Raw genomic sequence first — 22,457 nt, forward strand, 5'->3', positions numbered from 1 at the left:
TTGTTTTTTCCTAGTTCGGCTGGGTTCCCAGGGATTCAAAATCATCTTAGTCAAGAATCTAATTACTGTGAAAGGGGAGTTTTATCCTGAATAGCACAAGTTGAATAGCCTTCACTTGTGGAGGGATGCTTTGACTGTCAGCGTAGGCTATTACTGAGCTGTCAAAACAGTCATCAGGCAAGAGTGGAGGCACCCGGCTGTGTCAGATACATACGCATCTCTCAGACTAAGTGACATCCTCATACACAAGCCAATGGGAGGCCTGGTGTCACAAAAAGCCCTTATTCTGTTCTAACTGGAAACCCAGAACGGCGCATATAAGCCTGAGAAATGCGGCAGGCGTTCGCTTGAGAGCAGCCATGAGTCTGGGTACTCTGCTCCCTGGATCTTTTTTGAGAGCTAGGTCAGTTGCTTCCAAAAAAAGATCAAAACAAATGCACACTGTCATAGCAGACAAGAGGCTGTTTATCATACCTCTGAATCCGCAGGCCATGTTCCGTGTTTACAAAGTGGCATTAAAGCTGCGAGACGTCACACAAGCCAAAGAGGAATCTGGTCTCGGCACGCTGTGGGGAACAAACCACGCGTCAACGCCACGGGCCGATAGGTAAATCGTATTTCACTTCAGACAAACAAATGAGTTACACACGCACCGATCTAAGGCTGTCAGCACGTTAGGCGCTGTCTTCTGGGGCTGTTATATTTTTACAGTGCTGCGGTAAGTGGAATTTAGTTAGGCATTATAGGATTTGACAAGCACAATGGCTTTGAGTATTTTAAATTTTGTATACTGGCTCTAGTGACATTTTTTACAGCATCTTTTCGTCTTTTATTCTTCCACCGTGCAGTTCCTGACATAAATCTGTACTGATGCATCTGGTTAGATAGATAGCTACATCAAAGTATAGATATGGGACAGTAGATATATTTCTTTTGTCTCTCTAAGTGAGGGGAGTAGTGTGAAGCAGGTTTTGAATAACAGAAAACCTAAGAGTAATTACAAATATATTATCACATAAACGAACCAACAGCAGATTTATTGTTTCATTGATGCCTCCTATTTCTCTAACACAGACAGCAGAAAGATGCAGAAAATCCATAGTGTGCATTTTAAAAAGCAACTAAACCTGGGGAGACTTCTGAAATACTTACTCTTCACCAAGATGAATAACAAGGTCCTTTCATACGTTGATGGAAGAATAAAAAAAATACATACCAGTGTTGTCACGGTCTGTTCTTACCTCACGGACTCAAGTGATGACTCATGTGGACGACCTTCCATCTGACCTTACAACACAGCCAGGGAGAATGGACAGTCACGCAGGCGGTGGTGAGGGAACGAGCGGGCCGGGATGAAGGTAAAGGCTGTTATTGAGCCCCCAGGCTGCTGCCAACAGGGGCCAGAGCCTCTCACCTTTAACCATACCCGATAGATACGGTGGAGTGAAAAAGGTTTGGTCCTTTGCAGATTTCTTCTCTTGCTGCTTTGTTGTGTTTCTAATTGTTTCAGACTGTCAAACAAATGTTAACTTCATGGTGGCGGTAGTGTAATGGGTCATGGGCTGCATTGTTGTTTTTGCAATTGTTTTCTACCGCAGTATGTTGCCCCATCATCGGTTTGGGATCTTAAACTCCAGAAGCCTGATAAAACAGGACAATGATCCGTCCTACACCAGCGCGCCCACCTCTGAACAGCTCCAAAATAAAAATAAAAATCATAGCAATTCCAAAGTTTTTGGACTGGCCTATTCAGAGTGAGCACTAAAATTTAGCTGGGTGCTGTAGCCTTACCTAAAGCAGACCGTTCATGCTAGAAACCATCTCATGTCGTTGATTTAGGGGAATCCGACAAATATGGCGCTGGGCCATTGACGTAAAACACTGGATTTGGTTTCAGACAATTACATTTTCTCATCATGTCAGTTTTCTAAATAAATCATGAGCTCATTACAGCTTTTTGTATTTAGTCATCTTCTCTATTAGTTTGATGACTTGAAACATAACACAAAAATAAAAGACATCAGAATGGAGGTAAATACTTTATACAGCACTTTATGTCTGCATAGAGAGTCAATGGCAGCTAATGATGGATTAGCTTCACATAGGATTGTCACATTTATCTGTAGAATATTTTAATCAGTGTATTAATCATATTGGATGCTTTTTAGCGACGTGGTTGTAGTTATATATGCTCTTTGTCACTGTGATTTTTCTGTTCACTTTTTCCTCTCTTTCTCCAGTTGTAAAAGCAGATTCCAATTATGTTTTCTTGTATTCTCTCTGTCTTTCTTCCTCTCCTCTATTCTTATTTCCCTGGTTCTTTTTTAACTCTTAATAACACCTCTCTTCCTTTATGTTCCGTCTCTGTGTCCATTGCATTTTAAATAAACCTACAGCTACATGCATACAATGGGGTAATGGGAGAGGTATGGTTCTCCCAGAAAATGAGATTCAGTCTTTGTGTTTATCACAAATAAAGCAGGAGCTATTCAAATGCAACTCCAACATATCTTATGTAAAAGAATAAAGGAGTTCCATTAAAGCACTTTAGATTTATACATACCAGACAAAATGTACGTCAAAACTCTTCAGTATTTCTGTTAATGATGAATTATAATGAAGTGTTAGCTCTGCATAGTAAATTAGCATCTGAGTTTCTGCTTTTTCACTCCCACTGACTCATTTCTATCTATAAAAAAATACACAAGCTTCTCTGAAACTAAAATATCTACCTTGATTAGATCATTAGCTTGACATTTCAACAAAACTCTTTCAAATTTGATGCTTTCTCCAGGAAATCAAAGGAACTGAACAAGAGCAAAATAATGATGTTATTAGACTTAAATATGCAAGTCACAAACCAAATCAGCATGAAAACACAAATCTGTGCTGTTATCTGAATTAATCATTTTAACAATATATTCTTAAATTGTTGTTTTGTAATCATGTTGTTTGTAATTTTTTTTTATTGTTTCAGTCTTTAAAAAACAGAATTGTCACATTAACTTTATATTTTAACTGTCAAATGTGTAGGCTTACCAAATACATTTTTACTCGAGCAACTTCTTTGATGGATACTTTTTATTTTTACTTTAACGAAAAATATTTTTGAAGTAGTGCGACTCTTTCTATTTCACGTAGATGTTTGTCTACCGTATAGCAGCTCAGAAAACAACAAACTAACAGAATTAATATATCCTAACAGTTAAGTGATTTATCAAACTTGAGTTCAAATAATAAGTATTAAAGGGGAAGGATTATTGTAAAGCACAATCAACTTTGTGTTACCTTCAGTTGTAAAAATACTGCAAATCGAACATGACTTAAAAAAATTGAATTCGCAATTTACCTCTTTGAAATTGATCATCTGACTCTTAAGAAGTTCCTGCTCTTTCCGGCTCTCTTTCAGAACGTCATCACATTTCTCTGTTTAACATTTTTACTGTAATTTCACCAAGAAGTAGTTGGTATGATGAGCTCAGCAGATGCACATTCACCAGGTGTTTGCGTCGTCTCGCTCTTTTCTATTTTGTTGGCCGACTGCAACCCAACTTAAGGTTCATTTACCGCCACCTACCGGACGGAGTGTGAACACCACATGTTTGCTAATTTATGCTGTCGCTTGTCTTCAGGAGTGGGGGGCGTAGAGCGGGAAGCGAGCTCTGTGAGGCGGAAGCTCAGCTTGGAAACTGCAGGTGTGAGGAGGCCTTTCGTGGAAAAGGCAGCAACTAGTGAGATCAAGCCATTCTGCAAACAGAATGACTGCCAAGTGTTGGTTTGAAAGAATCAAACCAACACTTGCGGTATGTGTAATGAGGAAATAACATAATATGATGTAAAGCTCAAAAAAGTTGACTTTACATAATACTGTCATTTTAAAATAAATTGTGGCCAATGCAAAAAAACATATACAAGTTTTTTTATTATTAGGTTCAACTGAAATTATTTTTCCTTGAAAATATAGAGCGTGTGGTTAATCTAGTTTGTGCTACATACTTTTTTTTTTCTCCAACAACAATCTGTGGTGGGTTCTTTTAGGTGACTAATGCATGGCATAGTCACCTAAATTGCATTAACTTGTGGATTTTCCAGAGCAAACAAAGCATTTCCAAAGTGTAGAGTGGGATGCAGCAGACATGGATATTTGTGTGTTTGTGTGTATGTGTGATGGGAGGATTTACTAGCAGCTGCCTTAATGGTTTAATAGAATTTTCCTGGTTATAGTTATTCTGGTATTGACAACACACTGCCAGAAATGGGCGGAGGTTTCTTACATTTAGGGGGAAATGGCGCCCTCTGGTGTTTATTTCTATAAAATCGTGTGAGGTGTTCAAAGACCCTCCCCCACTCCTCCCGTTGTTACTGGACAAACGTCAACCATCGTAATTACTCTTTCAGTGGTGATAAGGCTGAGCCAGGAGCACTCAGCATGGAGTCTCAAAGCGTTTAAGTGCTGCACTTCCAACAAACAGCTCAACACACAGCTCACACTGCAGGAGAATATAGATCTGGCAATATGTTAAGAAATGTTTCCCCTCAGCATTCAAAGGTTTTCATCTGGAAAAATAATTGTCTAAATCCCATTTAAGCCTAGTTTTTACAGTTTTACTTCAATTTTTCAATGTTAAGTTGTTAATTTCTAAATCAAATCCATATTTTTGAGTGAAATGACAATGAGACAGGAGGCATTTTTCTTTTTTTAATGGTTTGATTAACACCGTCAAACCCATCACACAAAACAGGATTTGAAATGTTTTATTTTTAATAGAATTTTGGACAAACAAATGTCAAATAAAAAAACAAAACAAAACCAGCAAAAGTGATATTTTATTCACTTCATTTTGTTTTTCTTTAAAAAAATACCAGCCGTTTCCCCCTTTGTTCAGAAACCGTTTCAAAAACCAGAATGAACAGAAATAGTGTGGTCAATTCTGAGAAGCTGGAAGGCCATAAACATTTGTTGGCAAATATAAATATAGTGGTTTGAACGGGGTCTCAAATAGATCACACGGAAAGAGTGTACAGACAGTTTTCACAACAGTAGGACACCTGGCACTGCCTGTATCAACTTTTATTAATGTAGAAAACCAGAATTAATATTTATCGATTTAAATCAATGCTTTTATGACAAGGAAATATATACATTCAGCCAGTTCTGTCTCTGGTTTATGCTGTTTGCATTGCCCCTTTCATCCAGATGATTGTCTATTCAGGGGTGTAGTTGTGAGTGTATGTGTAGTCCGTGTAGTAATTCTGTGGCCCACCCCTACCTGATGGGTAAACCCAAGGGCAGGGCCCAGTTCCACTCCCGTCCCCTAGTTCCTGTCCTCGTCCTGCCCGAGGCCAGATTCCTACCGGAGGGACCCCTCTGCCTCTGAAGCCCCCTAAATGACCAGGAACCAAGGCCCCCCGCATAGGTCTGTGGTCCATATGTCCAGGAATGCCACCTATACTACCATAACCCAAACCCCCCACTGGATGTGGAGGAAGCTTAGGTCTGGGTACAGAGCCCCCTCTGGTGGCCACTGGGAGAATGCCCACTGGAGTTCCAAGGCTTTCAGCGCCGTTCCCCTGAGTCCTACACCCCTGGGCGCCAGGTGTGCTTCCCACAGGGATCTCACCTGTTTTTGGGACGGCGCTGGGGTCCGCTGACCTGGACGTTACAGCACCCTGGCTGCAAGCAGTCTCACAGGTGCTCGTCCCCGTCGAACCCCAAATGCTTTCCCCAGATCCACAGAGTATCCTGTCGTGCTGCGTGGGGGTCCCACCAGCATTTTTAGGAATGGCCCCCATGTACCCGGGCTGGGCCGCGTCACTGTGGTCTTTGTAAGGCAGGGCACTGACGAGCGGGGAGGCGCCGGCCGAGACCGCTCCGCCGGCATCTGACCCGTACGGCTGCCCCTGCATCATGAAGGGAGGAGGAGGCGGAGGTTTGACTTCCAAGGGCAGGGAAGCCAGGTTTGCGAGAGGTCCCACCATGGCCATGACGGGCGGAGTCGGAAGCGCGGGAGCGGTGGTGGTTGGGGGGCGGTACTCTTGCTCCTGGGTGCTGCTACAGGGCGAGGCGGGATAAGCTGGAGACGCCACATAGCTGGAGGAACCGCTGTAGGATGACCAGGAAGCAGAGGGGCACAGGAAACTCTGGTGGGTGTTGACAGGAAAACCTCCTGGCGACAAGCTGCCGATGTCTGAGCAGGCCAAGCCGATCTGGTTGGTAGCTTTGAACTGGGAGATGGCCGTTTTGAGAGCGCTGGATTCGAGTGCCGATGTTCTGTCAGGGGTTGCCGGCAGGTCTGGGAGTGGAGGGCGAAAGTCTTCCTTCTCCAACTGAGGCAGCAGCTCAGGCTTATTCTTAGCCTCAACCTGTTCTAGGGGATCAGACATGGTTGGTGGCTCGCCATCATCGGAGTCTAATGACATGTCCTCCGCCTCCACACACTCATCATTCACTACTGGGAGAACAGGGGGGGGGGCAGAGAGAGAGGGAGAAACATAAAACCGTGAAGGAATGAAAACAAATGAGGAAAACTGGAATCTGTTTTTTTTTTTTTTTGTGCTTAATGTTCCTGTTGATGATACTCACCAGTGGAAGGTGGTGTAGGAAGCTCATTCTGATTAATGGATCCAATCAGACTGTGGAAACCGCTCATAATATCGTCGATGCTCGCGATCACTATTCCGTTTCTAGAGTACTGCAGGAACATTTCGAATGGCCTTTCTGTTCAAACAACAACAAAAAATCCACATTTGCTTTGAGTGAATCTTCTAACACTAGAAAAAAGATCAAAACTAGAGATGTACCAAACAGGCCCTCTCTGTCCTGTTTTCATGAAGGTCTGACCTTCTGACTCCAATTACTTTTCTAAGAACTAAAACACACAAACGAAAATTCACTGCAGGTTCTAGGGTAGAGGTACAAACATTACATACCACAGAAATAGAGAAATATAATATCTACATTTATGTCGCAAAGATAATATGAATTTAAATAAACTAAAAATAAAAAGCAAAAATTCCATACAGTCGGTTCATGCCTTACAATTTAACCTAGCAACTACCAAACAGTTTTTTGCATGTTTGCTCTGGTATTTTGACGTTCATCTTTATTCATGAGACCTTGGTGAGTCTGACACGTCCTAATCTCTAGCTCCCTCTACTGGGACTCTTGTTGGATCACTCCAAAAATGTAAGCATTACTTTAAATGAGAAGAAACATGTTGGTGATTTTAAAAGTTTACATTAAACCTGACGAAGTATGACTAATTTTGTCGTACAAAGAATGTAATGTTTGGACGTACTGAACTAAAGCAGGAATCTTGTCATTATACTTCAAATATTTTTTGAAGATTAGCATACTTAACTTATTTTATGAACTCGATAAAACATTTGTCAGACGGGTACACTGAGCAGCACATTGTGGTGGAGGACTGAAAACTACCTAAATCAATGGCCACTCTTTATGCTGTTTGGAGGACTGACTTTTGGGTATGAAAATATTTAACCATTTAAACTAACTTATTTATTAAATGCCGATGGATAAATGGCGGGAAGGAACTTGTAAAAATCACAGGAAATGTCTTAGCTTAAATTCAGTCTTAGCTTTGATGAATTTAAGGAATAAAGGGAGAAACTTTAAAAATTCTTTATTTGATTTTTGACCATCAATCGGTTGGTTGATTTCCAAACTCTGGCTGGGGAGAAGACGACAAAATGACGAGAGCAGAAAAAGGTTGTGATACCTGTGAGGAAGATCAGGTGCCGTTGTTGTGTGTGCTGAGCTTGGAGCTTGATGAGGCATTCCAGATCCGGAGCCTGGCGGGACTGAGTGTCACACTCATGATACGGGAGGAACTCCACCAGGTGCTTCTTCTGGTAAGTCGTTAAAAGGTTCAAGAGACCCATGGCGTTGGCGTTCAGCCTTAAAGAGACAGAGCAGCACATGAGAAACCACAGGGATGGACAATCCTTTCACAGATCAATGGTTAACAAGAGTCGGCACCAAAGCAGAATACCCTGTTCTTCCATCAACTCGTTTATCGAGACATTGCACTGAAACTGAAGAATCGGAGCATTTTCATGAAGCTCAATCAATGTTCAAGGTTGAAAACATTATGGTTCCAAAAGATGTCTAAAAGTTATGAATGAGAGAACGTAAGTATGAACTGGAGGAAAAGTGTTTCTTTGTGTCTCTGCAAAGATCCAAATTTGCTACTGAAGAAAAATCTTAGTCCCTGAAACAGGTGGGTGTAAATTATAGAGGACAATGTTTTGTTGTAAGAGAATTTCTTTGTTAAATGGAGAAAATGCAAACAAGGGTTAGGATAATTATCTTTGTTCTGTCACTCTGGGTTAGTATTTGATGATTAAGTCGCTTCCCTTCGGTGACAGACTAAAAAGAGAAGAAATAAATAAATAAAAAAAGGCAGAGATGTGTGCCACTGCTGTGGTTCATATGCTCCATACTGACCTGCCCAGCTCTTTAAGCTTCTTCTGGGACTTGCAGTGAACCTTCCACTGCCAGGGATGTTCAGGAGTGCTCTGTTCCTCCAAGAACTTGAGCAGCCCCTGCAAACGATCTACGCAGAGCAAGCAAAGACATCCGCATTCATTAGCGTCATTGCTGTGAACTTTTCTTTAGCTTTAATTTCCCCATCTGAAAGGCTTTTCACTCAACAATCCCTGCAGACTAAAACACAACAAACCCAGCAGGCAGTAAAGATCTAAAGCGAGGCATGGCAACTATTGCCTTGGAAACTTACAAAGCAGTAACGGCGCTTTTTCTGATGCATGGCGTCCTGCATGTTTGTTCTGAATCACGAAAAAGAATGATATCGACACTTGTCTAGACATAAATGAGAGGCAGCAGACGGATTGCTAAGAAGAATTTAGTTTTAGCCACAGATGAGGTGAATAATGTCAGCAGTATCTCGTTAATGATGGGCAAAGGACATGAAATTTTAATTATGTCCAAAATATTTATTGTGAGTGTATCATTTGTGTGTGTGGGTGTCGTGAAAATCGATCTATATTTCCACTGCGGCCGTGGAATTTTGAATTGGCTAAAAATTCTCAGCCCAAACTCTTATTAGGCTGATCACTTCCAGCCTAATAAGAGGTTTGTTTTACAGAAAATATCTACACATAAAATCTTACATTCCCAACCTGATAAAAAGCAATTACTCTACTCATTTACAAAATGGATGCCAATAAACAAAATCTAAGGAGTCTCGGCATGTAAAGCTTTGTTACAAACATTTGTGGCGCCCAAAACCAGCAGCCTTCATTTCTTCTAAATTGATTTCAAAAAGCCCATGCTGGCTGCAGCTGAGGCTCTGATGTAGTAATTACACACGGTTTTATTTCGATACAGCCTTTCATACAAACATGGACAAATGAAAGCGGTGGAACCTGGTCAAGTAGATAACTGAGTGCAAACATAAAAAAAAATAAATAAATAAAAAAAATCCAGCCTCAAAGTTCTGATTCTGCTTCGTTGTTCCTGCGACAAAGAGCCAGACCCACCCTGCGTGATGAGATCAGGGTTTAGGACGAACTCGTCAGACACCATGAAGCCCCCCGACACAAACAGTTCGTTGTACGTGTGGTTCTTCACGTCGTCCAGAGAGTCCACTCCGGCAAAGCTCACTGAGGGCAGCTTCTTCAGGGACACCAGAGCTGGAATCTGCAGCGAGACGAGTCATGTTCATTTTCAGAATAATCCAAAAATAAATATCACGCAGCTTTCATCACTTTAGGCTGTAATGTCATCGTCATGGATGTTTGCTCCAGGAGCCTGGACAGCATCGCTTTTTAACTGCGCGTTTACTTTTAGGCGCAAGTATTGCTGCGAACACAGAGACAAAGACTGGAAGTGGAAGACGGGCAGCATGAGGGGAAAACTACTGAACCTTGTGCACGTGTGCAGCGATGTCCTCGTTCCTGATGATGATGAGGAGCTTGTCCAAACTTCCACTGTTTTCTAGAAACGTCTGCGGGCTGCACTCGCTGTTGCCGAGACTTTTCAAGTACTCCTTTGTGACAGACAGGAGAGACGTCTTGTTAGAGGCAGAAAGACAGATGCACAAAGTACATCACTGAGACAGGAAAACAGGAAGAATCCTGCCTGTGCTTCAGACATCTGCACTTCATTTGTAAACATCCGCGTGTGCAGACTGCAGCAGAGGGTCGGGATTTAATTAAAATATGTAGAAATATGCAAACATTGCAGCAATTAAATTAGGAATGCCACTAAAATCATCTGGATATTTTTTTTTTCTAAGGAAACAAAACAGGTGTATAGTTAGAAATAGTAATTTAAAAACTCTCAAGAGCAGCTTTTTTTTTTTTTTTTTTTAAGTTTAACCAGTGAAATGCAGCAAATCTGAGTATAATTAGAACAATAAAAGTTACGTCTATCTGGAAAAAACTCCCAAGGAAAGCACAAAGCTGATTGATCCAGAGTAGATGCATTTTGACAGGAGCAATCTGAAGATGTCCCACTATTTCAGTCTACAAACACAACAATCAATGGTATATACAAATCTGACTAAAGTTAAGGACATATATTGTGCTGCATAAATGGTGATAATCTTCATAAAATAAAATAAATACAGGGCTGAAATGATTAACCAGATTTATAGTGATGTATCGATTATTAAAATAATCTAATATAGTAATTGATTGTCAACTGGCGTGTACAGACTCAATAAAACCAATTTACTGAAAGAACACCAAACTCAGAACAGTAATTAAACCAAAAATGTAAAAAAAAAAAAAAAAGTATATAAAAACATTTTGCATTTAAGATAAAAAAAACAAAAAGCTTTTCTATAAATAAGTTCTACCCAGAACTCCACACGTTGTAGAGTTTTAACGTCATCTGGTTGATAAGTCAGTCAGGGAGGGCTGTGCTTTATTCATTTTGATATTATAAATATATATTTTTAGCTGCAAATGAATACTTTGCTAAAAAGGCATATGTGGCTAAATGAAAAATCTGATCTAATTTTTTTTATATCTGATTATAATCTGAATAGAATAATTGATAAAATAATCATTAGTTGCAGCCCTAATTAAATCACTTCTATATTTATGTTTTACCCCTACAGGGAAAAATATAAATGATAACAATCAGCAGCTCAGCACTAACAGAAAATATGCATCAGGCAAAGGACAGCCTGATTGGTGCGTCTCCAACTGTAATAATAATGGAAAATGCAGAATCGCCTCATCAGTGAAAAGTCCCTCCAGCTTGTACCTTAATCTCCTTGCAGATGGTGCCGTCCTCGCCGTCTTCCCCAGAGTAGATGTAAAATTTAACCGTGTTCTTCGTCACGTCCTTGAAGATCTCCACCAGGCTGGTGAAAACCTCGGGTTTGAGCTGCCCGATGAGGCTCCCGCTGAGCAGAGCTGACCCGCCGTCCGGAGCCGCGCCGGCCGACTGGGCATTTGATTCAGGAGAGTCTGCTGTGGCATGAGAGGGGGAGTAAAGCCCTCCGCCCAGATCCGGAGAGGACGCCTCCGTTTTGGCCTTGACGGACGTCGTCTCGTTGCTGACGCAGCTCGTCTTGCCGCCGTCGGCCTTTGAAGCGGGGAGCTCCGCTTTCGCTTTGGAAGCCTGGACAGCCGTGGGGGCCGGCGGGGTTGTAAGACTAGAAGTCGTCACAGGAGGGGGTGGAGCGGTGACCTTGGGGGAAGCAGGTGGAGCGGGGATCAACTTGTCCATCTTTTCGCAGAGCGCTTCCACGTGTGCCTCGACAGACACGGGGAGGACGTGGGGGACAACATAGTCTGAGAAGCAGCTGCTGGGCTGCCAGCAGTGGCGCAGGGACAGGCGCGAGGGAAGCTGCGAGGCATAGTTGATGTGCCGAGTCTGCATGAGGTCTCTGATGTCGGAGGCCAGGCTGTGGATCTCCTGGTTCAGTATGGTGTCCAGGCTGATGGAGGGAAGGAAGGGGACTTCATCTCCAACCAACGCAGCTGCAGAACTTTTCACTTCCAGGCCAGCAGGCGTCTTGGGCTCCTGGCTGGTTTCTGCTGGCGGCGCGGCCTCGGGCTCCGGCTTGGACTCGGCGAGAGGCGTAGGTTTGTCTGCAGGAGAGCAGAGATGGGACTCGTCACGGTGACGCCAGTTTACTTTGACAGCTTCCTAAAGTTTTAATTGGTTACATTTTTCTAACTTGAGTTATATATGATTATTTTTTCTGAAATTTAGCACCATTAAGGCTTGTTATCCTTATAATAGGAAATGGGTATATTTGGCCTACAATTGGCTTCAGCATTGATTCTTGTTGCCCCCCACAGCAGAGTTTTTCCAAAAAGTAACTAAAAATGTTATACATTTCTAAATTTATTTTGCTGAAGTTTCTGCATTTACTGATGTTTCATGTTTTTAGTTTCTCTTTTGAACGCTTTATGATCCATGTCCTGAAAGGTTCAACATAAGTACATTGTCCCGTATGCTTTACTTGCCATAATCCATTATGAACCTTCTGATTCAAAGATTTTCTTACAAGGGCTCAACAACTGGTTTGTGTCAAATCCAGGGTGCAATTTTATGATGCGTGATACACTTACATTGTCAATATAAAACTAAAAACATCAGTCAAATCAATGCTTTGTTTGGTACCCACTCAGACAACAAACGGTCCAGGATCAATGTTTGAGAAAACACTGAGGCTGTTGTCTGTAGGGTTTCACTATTAAAAAATAAATATTCTAAGTGACCTGAAAAAAAAAAAAAAAAACTCAACAGCATTCAAATATGAATCACTGCCTCCTAAATAAAACTGAAGAGCTACGATGGGAAACCTGAACATCTTTACGACTTCTATGGGCTGAGAAGATTAAACGTGAGACCTTTTAGGACCTTCTTTCAGTTACCTTCGCTGACAGGAGCATCACCAGATATGATGTCTGTGGGCGGAGCTGATTGTATCGGCGAGTCTGAGCTGAATGGAGTCCCAGGACTACAGTCCATGTCCTCCTGAACAGAAAACACAACATGGTCCAGATCCACAACAAAAACCTTTTAACGCAGAAACGCCACTTCAATCGGCTGACTGGAGCTCACCTCGGTGTAGTTTGTCTGTGGAACCGCGTCTATTTGCACCGCAGCGGCCGAGTCGGACAAAATGGACTCCATAGTTCCTGAACTGCCGGACGATTCGCCGTGGTTCGCCAGGACGGTCATGGAGCTCTGAGCCATGGCTTTGTTGAGGGTTGCCAGGAGGATTTTGAGGAGGCGCTGCGTCTCATTGGCTGACGCGGCGTCCGTGCTGCCGCGGTTCCTCAGGTCCGTGTCGTAGATGCCCATGCTTTCCATCACCGCCGTCAGGTTGTCTCTCTGTCTGGCCTCGTCTCCGATGTCGTCCATCTGGCCAGCTAAACGAAAAAACAAATCAGACTGAATCTGGTTCTGATATTGTGAGCTCAGTAATTATATCCCTCATTGCAAACATGAAGGACAGATGTGTAATTATTTGATTCTGTTCGGAATCTAAACTACACTGCTTGGGAAAAAAAAACAAAAAAAAAAAAAACACTAAACAACACACTAAAACAACATCCAAACCCAGCAATAAATAATTCAGAGGGAAATCTGCATACGTAACATAGTGGAGTGCATTAAGAACGAAATAGCAAAAATGATCAATGTATCCCACAGAGGTCTGGATTTAGAACTGGACTCAAAATAACAGTGGGAAATCAGGTCGGAGGCTGGACCAGCTTCAGCAGAAATTCATTAAGCCCAGTGAAAACGAGGCTCAGTTGTGTGTGTGTGTGTGGGGCTTCCATGTGCCTGAAGGACCTCACTAAAACACCTGGATGAGCTCCTGATGCGGTGGCCGATGTTCTCCTGAGGGATCTCCTCCCAGACCTGGAGTAGAGCATCAGAACGATACGCGATGTACCACACGTGTTCTATTGCCCATGTGTAAAACTCACGGCCCCGGGACCAAGTCTGGACCGCTGTAAGTATTCGTCCCTTAAGACGACAACATGAATACAACTTTCAAGTTAGTGTGCTTAAACACGTGATCATATCAAAGCCGTTTTATCTGAATGCTGCCAAATTACATGAATATGAAAAGATATTCAGTATATCATTTCAAGAGGTTCATCGAATGAAGAGATAGCTATTTATAAATATCTTAGCAGTTTGCTAAAGGGTGGTTTTATCAATACGTGCCGCCACAACCGGCCCTTTGAGGACATTGGTGATTTCGACGTGTCCTCCTGAAATGAAAATGAGTTTGGCACTCCTACTCTGTCGGGATCAGGTGTGGGGAACGGATAAGTAGTGCCTTCATCATGCAGGAACTGCTGCCGCATGAGGCCTGGGAACCCAGGGCCCACTGCACCAGCATGCGGGCAGTCCGGCTACTTCTAGCTAGCACACACTGGGGACGGTGCGTCCCTCCAAAGAAATGGCCCCTCACAACGCCACTGGTGAAGCTGGAGGATGTTGCGGCCAGCAAAGCGTTCTCCACGCCGTCTCCAGACTGAGAGGCTGGAGATGCGCCATCTAAGATGAGCTGAGCTACCTGAGCGACTCCGTCTCATGCTGCCTCTAGCTGTAAACGCGCCGACAACACACAAACATGAGCAAGATGGCAGCTGGAAAGGATGAGAAAAGAGAAAAGGTCTATGGTCACCATCTGACAAACGCTCCTTGCTAATTGGCTCTTGTTTCCACCTGCGGCCTCTTCCATTAGCACAACAGCAGGTGAAATTAATTCACTCCGAGTGTCACTTCCTAACTGGACAGGTTGCTTTCACAGATGTGTAATTGACTTGGAGCTACCTCCGCTGAGAAAGCTGTGGAACATTTTGTTTCCTCTTATGTAATTCAGGCCTTTGAATTAAAAAAATAAATAAATAAACTAAATGAACCCAAATCGGTCTCAGCCCGGAAACCCATCTAGGGAGTTCTGCATCTCTAGAAATCATGAATTTTTCAAAAGAATTTGCTAAAAATGCACATTGAGCTTTCAAATCACTCAGAACTAAATCAAGCTGTGCAAACATGCAAATAAAATCTTCAGACCTTCAGAAGAGCTGACTTTGAAAGCAGTATGCATAATTGCATGTCAAACAAACTCTACTAACCCATTAAATCGAAACTGAACACTTGACTGCCTCCTGTCTCACCTCTGCTGGGTTCGCCGTTGCTAAGGTGATCCGTACGTTGGTGTTTGTTCATCCCGCCGCCAGCGTCGCCTTCGAACTTCCTTTTCAGGTTGTTGGCGTCCCAGCTCCCGTCCTTTTCCTGATCCTTGCCGGGTTCCTGCACCAGGTTTTTCTTGTGTAGCTGGATCAGCTTCAGCAGCTGTTTCATCTTGTCGTGATCGTACTCGCTCTGGGACAGCCGCCCCTTCTGAGGCTCCGTGTGGGGCTTGGGCTGCAGCTGGGCGCCGTTTGAATGCGTCACGTCTTGCCTTCGTTTGGCGCTTTCGGGAGGGACTTTCTCCTGGGGGAGCCTCTCGAGGGAGACCCTCTCTGCCCGGTCCGAGCCTCGGTCCGAGCCTCCCCAGTCCGAAACGGGGCTGTACTCCACTGGGACTGGGAGAGGAGCACAAACAGGAGCCGGAACTGGAACCGGAACAGGAACCGGTGCAGGTGGGGGTACAGGCGGAGGAACGGGGGCAGGGTTCTTTATTCGTTCAATCGTGTCCCGTGCCTTGCCCAGAGGTAAAAAGTAGTTAGCCGAGTTGTGGACGTACGACCGTAGCACGGCGTCCATGTTGAATTTGGGTCTAGGCACCGAGAGAGGGCTCGCCCTATCGTCAAAACTGTTTTTGTAGTCGGGCAGAATGAAAGGCCGCACCGTTCCCGACTCGATGCGCGTCAGGTAATCTGTGGCTTGCCGTTCCACCCCGAGACTCAGCTCCTTGCCCGGGTTCGGACGCAGCTTAAACAAGGCATAATGTAGTGCAGGAATAAAAGGCTCCATAGTGGACAGGAAGGCCGGCTGGGGCTCCACCGTCAGCGGCTCTGGCTCCGACAGCCTCGAAGCTGCAACAGAGGAGCGGATGTCAAGGTCAGCAGCCGACTCGGCTCTACCAGCTGCGCCTTAGCACAGCTGAAAAGGTTAAAACAATTAAAAGTCTCTACATCTTCTTCATAAACAGAAGGAAATTTTTAACAGAAAAAATGTCACAATTACATGAATGAACATTACTACAGAGATGTTACGCTATGAGCAACATAAAAGCTCATCGCAAAACACCCTGGTTGTTCCGAGGCCACGTTCACAGAGAATTTGACTTACAATACTTCACAACCATCCTGGACTCCTGAAAGATGAATAACGCTTGCAGCTTCTTCTCCATCCGCCCCCGTCGCTCTGGGAAACAAACAGCAGCTTTTTTAAAAGCTGATCCCTCACCGAAGGCAACAAGTAGGTGGTTCGGCTGACAGAGATTTGTTAGAGAACAGGAGGAAAGAACAGAAAATCGTTCCGGTACCTTTTGACTCAACCATCTGAGCTGAGGACAACAGGAAGAGGAAGCCCCTGTCAAACAAGGACTTCACCAGCACCTGGACACAACGAGCAGATCATTTTGTTACACAACGCCTGTTTTCTTACAAAATAAACACACACAGTAATGCCAACATTTATTTAATTAATTTAAACCCAGGAGGAGCAAATACATTTCTCTGTCTGAACATTGGTTACAATAAGGTCATTTTTAAAGACGCACCAATCAGATTTTGAGAAGCTAGCTCTGATTTTGACTTTTCTTGGAAGACTGACCAAACAATCCGGTCTGGCTGACTTGAAATGTTCTTTCAAAGGACTACCCAGAAACCCGCTCTGTTCTTAACAAATGTATAGAACTAACATTCAGCATGAAGAAAAATAACACTCCCAGGTCCCATATAGATGTGCTACTTTTATATGAAGCGACAAAAAAATAAAAAGATTCTCCCCATTCATGCATGAAAGCAGAAATATCTTATATCAAAATATTTTTTCACCATTAATCTTCAGGGAAAAAAAAAACACCTTTGCAAAAATAAAGTCTTAATTTTCTCAACAGAAAACCAGTCGTCTCTGGTCAGTGAAAATTTACAGAGATATTTGTAGGTATTGAAAAGAATTACAATGCATCCTTATGTGACAGAAAACAAGCACCTAAATCATGTTTTTAGAAAGTCTCTAAACAAATTAAATGGTTGGACTTTAGTGTTTCAGACTGGCATTACAAATGCTCTGTTTGGATCACAACCCAAATTCTCAGTGTGTCCCCAGTGATCGGTCTGTTTTTAAATGAATGAGAACATGTTTCTTTATGCATCGACAGACTGGGAAAGGTGCATTTTCAGTTTTCATCCATTTTTTTAATGAATATTTGAGCCAATCTGTCTATACCGCTGGCAGATTACTTGGTGCATCAATAATCGTTTTATTTATTCTGTTGATTATGTCTCGAATAAAAAGCCTGGGAAACGGATAAACATCTCACCATTCGGTCCCTCTCCAGTTTGTTGATCAGCGCTGCCAGACTGCCGCTGGTCGCTTTACCTTTTCCTTCTGTCACCTCAAACAGGCTGCAGGACATCCCACACTTCATCACTGCAGACAAAACGACACACAGCTCATCTATAGTTATTTTCAATTAAAGAAGGAAGACACTGCATTTAAACTAAAGCTACTCTAGTTTGACAACGGATGTAAACGCGTGTGCGCTGCTGACCTTCCCGTGATATACTGTAGGTGTCCCAGGAAAACAAAAAAGGAGGGATCTTCCTCTTCACCTGGTCCAGCTGCATGCCTTGATTCATCTCTAACTTCTCACGCCTGCAGAGAACAGTAACCGCTCAGCGATGCCATAACCGATTCCTCATGTTGCGCAGGCAAATTTTATTTTTTTTTTTAACATTTCTTGTCTTCTCACATGTAAGAATATGTGCAGCGTTAAAGTTCAGCTGAAAGAGGCTTTAATGATTAACGGAGAAAAGGAATACTTGCAATTTGAAAGGAAGGTAGGGACGTGAAAAGGACCGTAAGCAGACTGGGAATAACTCCTGGCCCTTGTTGACCAGCGGCCCACTCCACACAGTGTAGCAGCTCTTCCCTGCAACACCATCAGCGTCACAGGTCAAACAGTCAGAAATGAAACAAAAACCACATGACAGTGAAGCTGTGGGTAAATATGCTGCTAAAAACCGGACTAACTGCTTTTTTTTTTTTTTTTTTGTTGCACTAAATACTGAGCTCAACTTCACAATCATCAAACATGCTTTTCTTTTAAGATTCATAGGTTAGATTTAGATGTAAAACTGTCGTATAGCTGAACAGGAAAAACAGGATATATGGAGTAACTAAAAAATAAAATAAAATAAAAAATACCTCTACTTCCTTCAGGAGAGATAGTGTTGAACCTGTTCAAAAGAGAATCTGGATGTTTATATATGCAAACAGATATTAAACAAGCCAAGCAAGCTTCCTAGAGATGCTTGCGGGGCGTCACCATTTCCTGCAGGATAACGTACCTGTGCGTAGCCATGGGAGACGCTGCAACCTCCTTGCCTTTGTACTGAAAGGAAACCACGGCGTAGGGGCACACGTGCCTGGGCCGCGGTTTGATCTCATCGAACGCAAACTCGAAAAAATATTGCTGCAAAAAAACACGCAGTTTTAGAGAAGCTAAAACGATTACAGAAAATAGAAGCGCATAAAAACATATGAGCTGGCATTCACCTGCGTGAGCTCAAAAGCTCTATAGGACAGCAAAGACGTGACCCTGTTGGCACTTTTGGACAAGTGACAGTCGAACTTGGGTGAAAGTTCGATGGCGTTCTTAGGCATGTTCTCGTGGATGTGCTTTATTCGTCCCTGAGAAGTAAAACAGAACGACGGGCTAGAAGCTTCACGTGTTTAATGAAGAGCGAGGAAAACGACACAAAACGACGCCGGGCTTACCCTCATGACTTTAAAGATGATCATATCTCCAAACGAACCCACTTCCAAAGGATTTATTTGTAATAAGTCAGAGTATTTAGAGAGATAAACACCTGCATTGAAAGTAAACAAAAAAAAAAAAACATTACCACAAAACATTGGGAAAATAACAGACGTCATGCATTTCTTCCTGTTTCTACTGATGCAGATCTGTGATGTTGCATTTCGAAAACAGCTACTGGAACATTACAAGTGTTCAAGCACATGTTATCTCAAACGATAAAATAAAAGAGAAGAGCTCACCCACTGATGGATTTCCTAATGTTGTAATCCTGCAGTGTCCTACTGACAATCCCTTCTCACAGATCCACTGGAGCTGGATGGAAAAACAAAACCACACTTAGAAAGTTGTTTTTATCTAACTGACCAATATCTGTTTAATTGGACAGATTTTATTTTATACTTCTAGATGAAAAGGATCCGTTCGTATGGTAAGGTGCCTTAAGTGGACATTTATTTTTAAATGCCACGACAAATTCACGTAATTTTTCGGGACCATTCCGATTTAAATTTAAGACCTTTATAAATTATGCTTTAAAAAACCCTGAATAGGTCAACTTAATAATGTCTTAACAATAACTTACACTGGCTCGCCCTCATTGTTTTTGGCTCTGGTATGCAACTATACTGTAACCATCAAAATGGTTATCAACACATTTTTGCCAACACTGATATTTGTAAAACACAAAGTGTTCAGAGGAAGATGGCAGTGGATAAGGTAACAAGAATGTTATGATTTTTTTCCATTTTTAATTTCCTAAAAAAAAAAAAAAAAACAACAAGCCAGTTTTATATGCAGATTGTTTGCAGGTGTGTGGGACAGAGGTGTTTGGTGAATGACATCATGAGTCTTATAGTTTTTAATCACAGCAGAACTGTGGCATAATATCTTAGTCAGAAGTACAGCACAGAGAACGAATGATTCCTGTCTGCACACCTCAGTTTATCTGAAGTGCCAATTCACAACCAATTAGTCAATTGAAGAAGCAAAGGAAGCACAAATTTAATATGTAAATAAATGAAAATTAAAATTTAAGATGAGAAATCTGGACATATGGGATGATTTTTAAGACCCAAAACTGAGGTAATAACATGTAAGGCTTTGCATGACATTTTTAAGACAAGTAAGCAGATTCCCCCTGGAAGAAATCAAACACCTCTAGTAACTTTTCGAACCCCTGGATTGTAGCTTTCGAAGCAAACTAACCTTGGATTTGTCTGGAAAAAGGAAGCAGTACGACTCGGCAAGCTCTTGATCGGTTCGCCCCTCCTGCTTCATTTCTCGCCGCTTCTCAATGAACTGGCAACAAAAATGAGGCGAAAAGTTCAACAACACGCGGCAAACCGAACCTCTAAAAGAGGATGCACACGCTAGCGGCAATTTTCAGTTTGTTTATGCGAATGAGGACCCGGACCAACCTCCTTCTCCAGCAGCTCGTTGTGAATCAGCCTGGCCTTACAGTAGGAGAAGCTCCCGCGCGACGATGCGTCCAAGTAAAAGGAGGAGATGATCTTCACAAGGTCCTCGAACTCCCGACTGTCGGGCGGCAAAAACTGGTACAGACCTGCACACAGACGTTCACAAGTGAATCAGTGCAATAGTAAGCTGTGCCGGACGGGGTGTTACAATACACAGAACAAACAGAACATGAGCTGAAAATCGATACAAACCGTGGACACTTAAAGTAGCAGAAATTCTATTCGACTGGCCAAATTTGTTTTTTGCAGTGTGACTGTGTTACATTTTTAACATAAAATCACATCAACTATTAAATCCAAGGACTCCTGTATGATTTTAATTCAAAATATTGTGCAGATCCGATGAACCGCACAGCAAAACGAAGAGTATAAACCTGTTCCTTGTGGTAAATTGTAAAATCTATGATTCTGCCTGGTTTATACCTCAAGTCAAATATTCATTTGAGTGTTCAAACTAATCTCATCAAAAGAAGTTAGTTCAGAAAATCTCCAACTCACCCTCCAACTGTTGCATAGTAACATGCAACAGTTACTATGAATCAACTGTATCTATAACCTTACACCACCAGCCTTGATATACTACATCAATTCAAGTGCAAGCAAACACTTGCAACCCCAATGCCTCTATCTGTGGGGTAACAGATCATACAAAACTCTCATTACACGGGAAAAAAAAAAAAAAAAGATGAAGACAAGCTCACACTGTACACCAGCTTTGCATTTAAGCTCAAGGATGTACATGGTTTCATTTTCAATGGGGAGATATTACAAGAGCAGAATCTAAAGTGACTCAACGCTAAAGACTTCTTCTAAACTTCTGCATTTATAAACAGTTGTTGGTGTTTAAAGAAAGTTCACACTTTGCTATGTGGACTTGCACATTTCAAAAGGATGAGGGCCATCACTGGAAGCTGCATGTACAGGCTAATGCACAGAGGGATGCTGTGATGAAGTGCTTAGAAAGAGGGACGCTCTGTTACCAGGGTTCGGGTGAGTTAAGGGGAGTCGGGCTTAGAAATGGGTTTGGGTTGATTCATGGGGTGGATTAAGCCATGCCCTTCAGTGAGGTCAAAGAGACACCCACATGTCGTCAGGTGATGGCTGCAACACATTCGCGCTGAAGCACACATTCAGGCGGACCACGGTCCCCGGAAAAGCTGCAGAACCCAAACAACGTTTGCTTTCAGATGGTCACTCCTCAGATGCTCAGCTTCCAGGCGCAACACTGCTGCCCGTTGGTAATCTGAGCCTTACCCACCAATGCTAGCGTTAAGTCTGCAAACAGTGCTACACCAATCAGTGCTACTACCCGTGTGTAATCTAATGTGAGCTGGGTAAATAGGACGAATCTTTTGAGCAGAATTCAATAAACCTGCGGAACCCAGCAGCTAGCTAGCAAGCTAACAGCATGCAGGAGTTAGAATTATGAAAGCAGGACAGGCTCCGTTCAAAATAGCAGCGACATGGCAACACCTTTCCGTTCTCTCGTCTTCCTCGGAATCTGGAAATTTTTCCGTGGCAGCTCTTCGCTCGATCTCTGGGCCGGCAAGGGAGACCTGCTGGAGCTCCGGGCGTCCGCCAGCACGCTCCTCCGCCGTTCTGGGGCTTCTTGTACGGGCATTACAGCGTCTCTGCATCCAGGCTGATCGCCATTTTGGTTGGCTGTGGCCGAAGTGGCGGCTGAATTCTTGTCGGCTTCGCCGCCCTCCGGGAGCGGCTCGCCTGTCTCCGCGCATTCTGAGTCCGCCTTTCCCGCAGCCTTAGGGTTCAGGGCCATTTTGGGGCAGCTGCGCTCGGTAAAGGCTTTGTAGCTCTGACGATTACGACGCCGCTTTCCACACACTCGCCTCTTCACCCTGCCTCCGCCATTGTAAAAATGACGTTCACGTTCTTCTCCACCACTGCAAAACGTTGCCGTCACTGTTTACATGCCAGAAAATCCACACCCCCTAACGGCCAGAGGGGGTAGTGCAAGAAGGAATGTTTTGAGAAGCATGAGTGAACGGAT

General features: G+C 43.0%; 1 protein-coding gene across 2 annotated transcripts; it reads right to left on the bottom strand.

The window, feature by feature from the left end:
- Positions 1-4,685: 4,685 nt before the first annotated feature.
- On the bottom strand, positions 4,686-22,351 carry tasorb (transcription activation suppressor b). 2 transcript variants are annotated; one of them, XM_015044685.1, is made up of 23 exons: positions 21,923-22,351; positions 20,390-20,535; positions 20,178-20,270; positions 19,214-19,286; positions 18,932-19,023; positions 18,710-18,844; positions 18,502-18,626; positions 18,359-18,390; positions 17,978-18,083; positions 17,703-17,806; positions 17,472-17,581; positions 16,470-16,542; positions 16,274-16,348; positions 15,154-16,017; positions 13,073-13,383; positions 12,883-12,985; positions 11,258-12,090; positions 9,909-10,031; positions 9,523-9,682; positions 8,468-8,576; positions 7,740-7,918; positions 6,584-6,718; positions 4,686-6,449 (listed from the first exon to the last, which is right to left on the bottom strand). In XM_015044685.1, the coding sequence occupies exons 1-23, from the start codon at positions 22,224-22,226 to the stop codon at positions 5,206-5,208; spliced, it is 5,529 nt and encodes a 1,842-aa protein (XP_014900171.1). In that variant the 5' UTR covers positions 22,227-22,351; the 3' UTR covers positions 4,686-5,205. The 2 variants fall into 2 exon arrangements, with proteins under 2 accessions (XP_014900171.1, XP_014900169.1); XM_015044683.1 differs by having other exon boundaries at positions 4,686-6,452.
- Between the last annotated feature and the right edge of the window lie 106 nt (positions 22,352-22,457).

Source organism: Poecilia latipinna, unplaced genomic scaffold, assembly GCF_001443285.1.
Source record: "Poecilia latipinna isolate Pla-1442-1.1 unplaced genomic scaffold, P_latipinna-1.0 Scaffold686, whole genome shotgun sequence".
In the NCBI taxonomy this organism is placed as follows: domain Eukaryota; kingdom Metazoa; phylum Chordata; class Actinopteri; order Cyprinodontiformes; family Poeciliidae; genus Poecilia; species Poecilia latipinna.